This window comes from Orbicella faveolata, unplaced genomic scaffold, assembly GCF_042242905.1.
Source record: "Orbicella faveolata isolate gen_17 unplaced genomic scaffold, um_ofav_v1 contig_24, whole genome shotgun sequence".
NCBI classification, from domain to species: Eukaryota; Metazoa; Cnidaria; class Anthozoa; order Scleractinia; family Merulinidae; genus Orbicella; species Orbicella faveolata.
The window spans coordinates 23060088-23070000 of NW_028301552.1; the positions used below are offsets into that span (position 1 = coordinate 23060088).

At 37.6% G+C, this 9913-nt stretch overlaps 1 protein-coding gene across 2 annotated transcripts in view; it reads left to right on the top strand.

The window, feature by feature from the left end:
- The first annotated feature begins 7894 nt into the window (after positions 1–7894).
- The window catches only part of LOC149110941 (uncharacterized), a 20371-nt gene continuing 18352 nt past the window's right edge, over positions 7895–9913 (top strand). The window contains exons 1-2 of one of the 2 annotated variants that reach the window (XR_016208179.1): positions 7895–8086; positions 8228–8286. Coding sequence is in view for 1 of the 2 variants with exons in the window: in XM_089292861.1 (XP_089148987.1) it covers positions 8305–9678 (1374 nt within the window). In the remaining variant the exon portion in view is untranslated. Of the gene's footprint in view, positions 8087–8227 lie in introns of both variants that reach the window. The other variant, XM_089292861.1, reaches the window with a different exon arrangement.

Below are 9913 nucleotides of genomic sequence, written 5' to 3' on the forward strand. Positions count from 1 at the left end.
CTTTCCATGATATCTACTCCTATTAATGAGCCTACTTTTATTGCAATTTCCTTCGTGTTTTGGTCTTCTGCTTCGGGTATGCCGGAAATTTCTACGCACTCCCGGCGAGAATACTGTTATAAATTGTTCAATGAAGCTTCGCAGAATTGCAGTTTTCTGACCAGTTTAGCATTTTCGGCTTCTAAACTCGCATTCCTTGCCTCAAGTGAATCAAGTCTTGCTTGTAGAGCCTTAGTGTTGTCATCAACTTTTTTGAATAGGTCGTCTAGCCTGGAGTGAATCAGCTTGAGTTTGCTATCGAGCAGCAACTCAAGGTCCTTCAGAGAAGGCTTGTCGTTTGATGGCATTTCACTTGTTACATAAATGGAAACACAGAGACACCAAAAAATAAAGAAAAACGCTGTAAAAATCTGCATTAAGCAGTGAACGGAAGACATATCACACGCAGTAAGCAAAACACGTCCGCCATCTTTGCTGACCGCTGACCGATCAAAAGAGTAAGAAGCGAAAGAAGTGAAGGTGAAGGTAAGTTCTGTGAAGCTTTTTGTTATACAAAACTGATGTAGTGCAGCTTTAGTCGATAATCTGAAATTACATTTTCCAGTTCGAGTATTAGGTGCTCTTTTCATGATTTCACACATCACAAACATTTTCATTTTAGAAGAAGCTCAAGAGTCTCAGACACTTCAACCGCAATCTCAACAACTGGCAGGTATAGAGTGTTTGTCCAAATAGGACCAACTAGTAGTAAAGGAATATTTGACACCTTTTTGATTTGTCAATTTCATGATCTTATTATTTTCAGAGCCTAGTCAGTCTCAAGTTAATGTAGCAACTCCTGCCTGTGCACAGAACAATTCTGTTCAAGCCGAGGGCAGCCCAGCAAATCAGGTCAGCATCACAAAAAGATTTCGGAAAAAAATGTTCTACTTTGTCCGCCCCGCTAAATAAATTACTTGCATTTAACTTTCAGACTCCACGATTTGGACTTCCAATCAAGTAACCTCAGCCTTCAAGGAAATGTGACCAGAAGAAAAAGTCCACAACTTCTCTACCTGCAGGCTCTCTGGATAGTCCTGTTTAAGCAGGGAAGAACAGGGATGCCTTCGGGTTGCAGAAGATGCCAAAAAAAGGAGAAAAAGAAACCTGACAAATTTAAACACAAGTGGATGTTAAACCCACGCTACTGGTCTTTGTGCTATGTGGAGAGGAATGGATTTTATTGTGTGCTTTGTAAGAAGCATAATATGAAGAGTACCCAGAACAAGTCACAGACGTTCATTGAAAGTCCCTCTAAATGACTAAAGGAAGATTTGTTGAAAACACATGGCTTCAAGTGTCCATTCCTCAGCGGTGGAGGCAGACCTGCTACAGCAGATGTTAGTTTTTCATCACAACTATATTGAAAAAAATGAAGTTCAAACCACGGTTCTTTAAAATGTGTTTGCCACTGCCTTTTTTCTCATGAAAGAATTCGTTGCTAATTGAAAACTGATCCCCCTCATTAGTTTTATGGAGAAGGTTTTAAGAATGTCCCAGCTTAAGCACTTCTCCCACCGTTCTCACGGTTCTGTTTGAGAAATCTATTTAGCTCTTGGTGAAACTGTAAAGCAAAACCTTTTGAAAAGGGCCAGGAATGCAAAAAGCTTTGGCATTCTGATAGATGAAGTTACTGATATAGTGTCATCACAGATGATCTCATTCTTGCAGTTTTGGGATGAAGAAAGCTCATCCGTTACAACAATGTTTCTTTCTTCTCAGAATGTGTGAGAGGACTTTGCTAGTTGAAACTCAGAAGCCATTACAGAGTTGGTAAAGAAGGAATTGTCAGCCTCTAGATTAGACATCAGCAAACTGATGGGCCTGTCAACAGATGGGGCAAAGGTGATGGTTGGAAAGACCAATGGGGTTGCTCAAAGCTAAGGCAAAGTAATGATAAGCTTCTTAATATGCACTGCGTCTGCCACCGCTTAGCACTGGCTTGTACAGACAGCTACCAGGAGCTGAAGTTTATCAAGGAAGTGGAAAATGTCCTTCAGCAACTATGGTACTATTTCCACAATTCTCCCAAAAAAACTGCTTGCTTTCTTAAATTTCAAATCCAGCTGAAGAAAGTCAGTCTCAGTCACACCCTTGCAAAACAAATTTCTAGCTTTCTGTCAAGGTCTGGAAGTTTCTAGAAATTTCTAGAATGTGACAGCTTTATTCCAGAATCAAATTCCAGCTTTTTTCCAGAAATTTTTTTCCAGTTTTTGCAAGTTTTGGATTCTGTCAAAATCTGGAAATAGCTGGAATTTGACACATCTACCAGTTGTTGCAAGATATTGACAGTTTTTTCCAGGCTTGATTTCTTGCAGGAAACTGGAATAAACCAGAAACAGTTTACAGCTTATTAAGATTTAACAAAAATGAAAGAAATTTCCAGTATATTCCAGTTTTGGTCAGTGTGAATTTAACACTTTTCAGATAACAACTGAAAAAAATGAGTTAAGTTGTCAGCTTGCTATGTATTTAAGAAGTTTTTATTACAAATAAGAAAACTTACAATTTACATGTGACTGTATGATAATAATAATAATAATAAAATATTTATATAGCGCCAATATCCTAAAAGTTCAAAAGCGCTTTACAGTTAGAAATATTAAAAACACTTAAGACAAATAAAGTAAAAATAAAAAAATGTCGCTAAAAAGTTATAAAAATGCTTTCTTAAAAAGGAACGTTTTTAGTTTATGTTTAAAAAGGGACACTGAGGAGCTGTTCTTGATGTCAGACGGAAGAGTGTTCCAAAGTGTAGGAGCTGCTACAGAGAAAGATCTTGCGCCATATGTTTTCAAATTGAAGTGCGGAATGGAAAGAAGTTCTTTAGAAGATGAATGTAGCTGACGAGACGGAGTGTAAGGAGTGAGAAGATCACGAACGTATGAAGGTGCCAGATCGTTTAGGGCCTTGTACGTGATGAGTAGAATTTTAAAGATTTTTTTTTTTTTTATTATTATCTATTTTTTACAGCACGCATACTTACATTATTAATTACAAAAAACTACGTATAAAACTACAACAATACAGCTACTTACGCTAATTACAACTTGCTCTAATTACAATGCTTGACGGAACAACAGTATTATTTAAACCGCTTACGTTACACTACTTTTTAATCGCGGACAATTACTACAAACTTTTACTACGGTTACTAAAACTAGTGAAAACTGCAAAAAAAAAAAAATGACAAAAAAGCGACAATTTACAGTATATTTAGCTATATTTACAGTTTAACTTGCACCTTTGCTCTGCTAGTTTCTATTTCTATTTTGTTTTTAAGGATAGCCAAGAGAACGTCTAAGAAATAATCTTCCTCATTTTTTGAAGCGGTGTAAATATAATATTTTGCAATTATTGTACAGAGGTTTAAACCGAGACACAGAGGCACGGTGTCTGTGATGCCGTAAAGTATTTGTGCTTCAGAGAGCGTGATTACAGTATTGTTTTTTCTGTACCACCAATCAGTAAACTCTGTCCAAAACAGCTGGACGTTGGGGCAAGTTACGAAGAGATGTGTAATTGTTTGCTTTTCAGCACATAAATGACAGCGGTCGTGCTCTTTAATACCGAATTTATGTAATGCAGCATTGGTGGGCAAAATATGGTGTACAATCTTGAACTGAAACATTGAGAGTTGAATATCTTTAGTGGCCTTGAAAGGCATCATGTACGTTTGATAAATTTGCCGGTCGTTCAAATTAGCTCTTTTCAGTCTTTTTTCGGCGGTGGCAGAAATGAACTTCTTTTCAACAAGGTAGTTAGTAGCAAGTTTGCAAGAGAGCTTCTCAAGGGAAATTCTATCCATGTTTGTAGGTTCCTTCGAATGCGGCTGTAATTTGCCTTTCAAAGTTTTAATCCAGTTAGATGGAATTGCTTGGCATAAACCGTAATAGGTTAGAAAGTTAGTTTTAAGGGCAAAGTGAGAGCAGAAATCTCGGTAAGATGTAAATGTGTCACCGTTGAAGATATCTCTAATTTTTTCTACACCCGCTTCATGCCATTCTTTGTAGTACACTGAGTAGTTACCAATCCTGATGAATCTATTGTTCCAAAGAATTTCATCAAGTATTTCCTCTTCTGAGGACGGAGTAAACAAATTGATTGACTGCCAAGCCAACATTTTTAAAAGATGATACGATAGTTAACAGGAAGCCAGTGGAGATTAAACAAAATAGGTGTGATGTGTTCGTGTTTTCTAGAGAGGGTGATGAGATGAGCAGCAGCATTCTGGACGTGCTGTAACTTTTTTAAAAGACAGTTTGGTAAGCCATAGAGTAGAGAATTACAGTTATCCAATTTTGAAGAAACAAACGCATGAACAAGTATTTCAGTGGTGGTCGATGACAGGTACTTCCTTATATTGCTGATATTACGGAGACGATAAAAAGATGATTTGCAAATACTTGCAATATGTTCATTAAAACGAAAATGATGGTCAAAAATGACACCGATGTTTCTTGCTTTCTGTGACGAGCAGATGGTTTCATCAACGACAGAGATTTCTTGAAGGGTTGGTCTCGGTAGATGTTTTGCGGAGATCACTAGAAGTTCAGTCTTATCCTTGTTAAGTTTAAGACGATTAATCAACATCCAGTGATCAATCTCACTACACAGCGCTCGATGTTGGACACAGCTAAATCCTTATCACTGGGTATAGTTGGCTGAAAGGACAGATAAAGTTGTGAATCGTCAGCATAAAAATGATAACTCAAGTTGAATTTTTTTACAATGTCTGAAAGGGGTGAAGTGTAAATGATTACAACTAATGACAATCGTAGCACTGACAAGCCAACTGAAGGAATAAATTCAGTTGCTCAGTGTTCTTTACATGTTGCATTGAAGTCCTCACCATTGCCATTACTACTGCAAGGCTTTTCCTCGATAGTAAGCTTACTTAATGATCAAGTATAAAAGCTCAAGTGGAGATTGTTTCGACCAAAAAATTGTCACGAAAGCTCAGAGTCGTTACTGCAGTTTTAAATGCGGCCAAGTGTTGAATTACCCTGATATCCTTCAATTCGATCATTTTGAAATACTTTTTCGGCGATTTAAATACCGGAACAGCCATTCTTGATGTGTTGCAATTGTTGACTTCAAGTTCAGCCATGTCGCGATGAAGGTATTGATGAAGCAAATATGAAATTTCCCAGCAGCTTGATAGAGAACACGAGGCTCGTAACTGCACAATAACATTTGGAAAAGTCTCAAGAAATAGTTTGTTGGAGACTTTGGATACCTCGTCGTCTAGGGAAACGTAACAATCGCTTGCTGTAGCTTCGAACGTTTCCCGCAGAACCGCCATTACTCAGACGTCGCATCCTACTAGATCACATGATGCGAGTTGGCTTTTGTAAACAAAGATGGCCCCGACAGCAGTATCGCACTTGGTGTGAGACGTGTATGAAATTGAAATGTTCTTCAATTTATTTTTTGGTTGATGACTTTGATGCCGAGTTTTTCTTCTAAGTGTGATGTTAAGCAAAAGTTACTTAGCGAACAAGAAAATCCATCCACTCAACAATATCGGAACGAGAGGAATTTCACACGTTTTATGCAACCAATCCGAAGATGTACTATTCGTCCGACACTTTTTCCCACACTTTGAAGTGAACCGCGTATATTCAAATGAAGAATACAATCAAAGAAAAAGTTCCGCCAGATTTGAATTTGAAAGCGTCCTATTTGTGGTCTTCATGGTTTGACATCCATATCTCCTCGTGAGTTTGGCATGATCGTTGGCGTTTTTAAGTTGCTTCATCTTCATCTTTAGTACGTGCAGTAGCTTTGATTCCAAATATGCCGAAACACAAGCACGTTGTTGTTGATTGGGGTTCGTGGAGGAGTGATCAGCGCAGCTCAGTTCTTCAAAGATCATCGTTTCTGATCCCTTCAATGTGAGTGAAGGTGATGAATGTTCCATACAAGGGACTGATCCAGCAACGAAGAGACCTATCTTGTTTCATGGACATGTTCTGGGGATATTCGGTGAGTAATAATGTAACTTGTAATGTAAACTTGCTTTCCAATTTCTTGTTTGCTTCAAATGTGAAGTTTAAGTGCGGAGAGCCTTGAGAATTTTGAACGCTGTGGAGCCGGTCAAAATGACCGGCAGTCTGATATTTTTCTCAAGGAAACCCATCCAAATCTACTTAGCGATCCAGAACTTTATAGATCGCAAGTCTAATGCTTGGTTCACGCTCGGCTCAGAAAACGAGACCACAGTTTGTGATAGATCTTTTTCAGTTCGACTGCAGGTCACGGTTTTCAAATCACTAAATGACCGGCAGTCCCCAATGTCACAAAAATCTACTTGAACAATTACTGGCGTCAACAAAACACAGATCGGACCGGACCGGACCGGATCACGGATCGGATCACGGACCGGATCATGGACCAGATCACGGATCAGATCATGGATCAGATCAAGGAAAAATGTTCAAAATTCAAAATTCAAGATTCAAAATTCAAAATTTTGTTGAGCAAATTACACTAGAGTGACTACTGTAAGCAGAACGTTTTATTTAATTCAGCTGTGATATTCCTTTATTCTTTTATAATATCAAGCCAACTGGGAGCTGGCCACAGATGAATATTTTTCAGGCTGTTGGGTTTTGATTGCGATGATCAATCATGTCTTCATATCTTTCTCCACAGTTCAGATAAATGATATTTCGTATATTCGCTTGCATCAAAGGTAAACTGTCATGAAACAAGTCAGCATGGTAATAATAGGACGAACGTATGAATCGAAACACGAAAACTAAAAACACTAAAAAAATTAAACACCTGATGATTTCAAACAATTTCCGGTCCGTTTCTGAGACAGGTCTATACTTTTACAAGATGTGAGTTTGAAATGCGATATTTCGTACTGGAATAAAATGAAACAAACCATTTGTATTTCAAGGAAATATAGCTGTTTTACAAAAAATTATAGGAATAACATCGATAGTGTGAATGATAACGCAACCTGAGAATAAACAACATTTTAGGAGTTATGTCACGAGTTTTAGAGTCATTTTTAGGGTCGTAAAGAGTTGCCTTTATGTGGAATAAAACCCAAAATGATCGTGTTCTAGGATAGAAAGCACTTAAGAGGCAAGAACAAATCAAAACGGAATGAGGATCGTTAAGGATGGCAAAGATTAACGAGGATTGCAAATGACGAACTTGAAAAACTAGGCTAGCTCTTTCAAGATGCGCAAATCGTGACGTAGCTCCTCTAAAGCAAGTCATGTCCCTAAGCTTTCGTATGTAAGTTTTCTCATTAACTGTAACACTCACATCTGACACGAAAAAGTAGCCTAGAATTAGCTAGCGCCATGAGCCATGGATATGGCGCTATACAAATCTATTATTATTATTATTATTATAGCTACTGATACTAACAGCAATTTCAAAAACGAGAATGGGAGGTTCACCCAAGCCTCAAGCCAACTAACGTTCAAATATAACTACATCTGCCTGTTCATTACAATTTAAATTTGTCCTAAATTAGGCGCTTATGTGGTTTTTTAAATGACCTCTTGTCATTCTCTGTAATTAAAATGTCATTGTGTCACATTTGGGATTCTTATTTTTATTTAACATATTTTAGTTTTGTCTACTTTTATTTTTTATTTATTATGATCTTATAAACGATTTGATTGTTTTTTTTCCTTAAAACTTTTTTTTTTCTGTGATCCGATCCGTGATCCAATCCGTGATCCGATCCGTGATCCGGTCTGTGATCCAATCCGTGATCCAGTCCAGTCCGATCCTGGTTTTCTCGACGCCAAACAATTACTTGTAATATCATAATTCAATATCTCCTTTATTACAGCATCTGTTATTTAACCCTTAAAATTTATTGCTGCCGATAGGCAGCGTTCATATTCTTGAAGGCATTTGAGAAGTTTCGTTGGTTCGTTCTATCGGATCGTGAATTAGCCTATCAGCAATGCCCTTTGAAATACGAGGCAGCCAATGAGCAGTTCGCTTCTAATTGATGAAATTCACATGTGCTCGATCAGCCGTTTTGACGTCTTTCGCGTTTCACAAGAAGGTGAGTTTTGCATTTTTTTGTTCTCTTTGATCGATTTTTTTCAATCTCTTTTGATGAATTCTATTCGAAGCATTCATCAAGGTTATGAAGCTTTCAGTGAGCATTCTTGAGGCCGACAGTGTGCATTTGTTTCACTTGCAGCTTTGCTTTTTCTCGCCTTGGGATACAGACACTAGAATCGAGGTTAACCCTGTTTACAGGTGAGTTGCTAATCTGTTATGATTACTTCTATTCGAGGAAGCATTCATCAAGGTCATGAAGCTTTCAGTGAGCATTCTCGAGGCCGACAGTGTGCATTTATGTCACTTTCAGCTTTGCTTTTCAATCGATCGCATTCGGTCGATTCTTGGACGCAAGCAGATATCGATGCTATCTTATTTCATGGAGATCGCATGTATTTACATGCTCTAACTAATGAAATGGTACCTGATACTGACACTCTTTCAATAAACGAGTTGCCGAAGGTGGCAACCTCGCAGACCAATGTCGAGTACTGTTTAAACTACAGTAAATTTTATCAGGGGCGCATTGATCGCTCATTTTGTGGAGACGGGCCATTTTGCTCACTGAGGCAGGTTTTGATTAATGCATTTTCAGATAGTCCAAATGCAATGTTAGTTCTTGATGGTTATGTCATGGCTGTTATAAAAAAATCAGATTCATTTTATCTGTTTGATTCACATGCAAGGAATTGCCTGGGAATGCCCGATGAAAATGGTACTGCTATTGTTTTAAAGTTTACTGAGCTAGATGAATTTCAAAATCATCTTCAAACTTTAGCATGTTGTCTGAATGTAAGCTTATTTGAGATTGCATCTGTCCATGTTAATGCTAATGTTGATGTAGCTCAACTATCTGAACAAAACCATATGAAAAGAAAAGCAGGAGAATCACTTACTGAAGTACCAGTAAGTGCTAAGAGACAAAATAATTTGTCAGACAATTCTGATGAAGAGTTAAGAAGACTTTTTAAACATGCAGAATCAAACAGAATGCACTATCATAATAATATTAGCCTTGAAAATGATGAGCAAAGACAAGCAAGACTCGCTAAAATAAGAGACAATTATCAAAACAGAAAAGCATCTCAAACTGATGAGCAAACACAGGCAAAACTTGCTAAAAGAAAAGACAATTATCAAAAGAGAAAAGCATCTGAGACTGATGAGCAAACACAGGCAAAACTTGCTAAAAGAAAAGACAATTATCAAAAGACAAAAGCATCTGAGACTGATGAGCAAACACAGGCAAAACTTGCTAAAAGAAAAGACAATTATCAAAAGAGAAAAGCATCCGACACTGATGAGCAAACACAGGCAAAACTTGCTAAAAGAAAAGACAATTATCAAAAGAGAAAAGCATCTGAGACTGATAAGCAAAGACAGGCAAAACTTGCTAAAAGAAGGGACAGTTATCAAAGGAAAAAAGACTCTAATAACATGCAAACTATAACAGTCCAAGCTCCATGTAGCTCCAGTGAACTTGATTGTATATCTAGCACTAATACTACGGATAAGAATCAGTACTTAAGAGAATTTGATGCACGTAAGAATGGTGAAATACATAGATTGGGCAAAGCTCAATATTTCTAGATTTCATGAATCTATGAAATATACTACTCTTCAGTGCACAACTTGCAAAGAAGCTTGGCCATTAAAAGTCACTAAGAGATCACCTAACAATTATGTTTGTCTACGGTGTTCAAGAGACAAAAAATGCCCCAGAAGATTTTCAAGTGAAAATTCAATGATTCCTTCACCAGTCCCACCACAGCTTCAGGGCTTGACTCAAACTGAGGAAATGTTGATCGCTCGTGCTTTACCTATC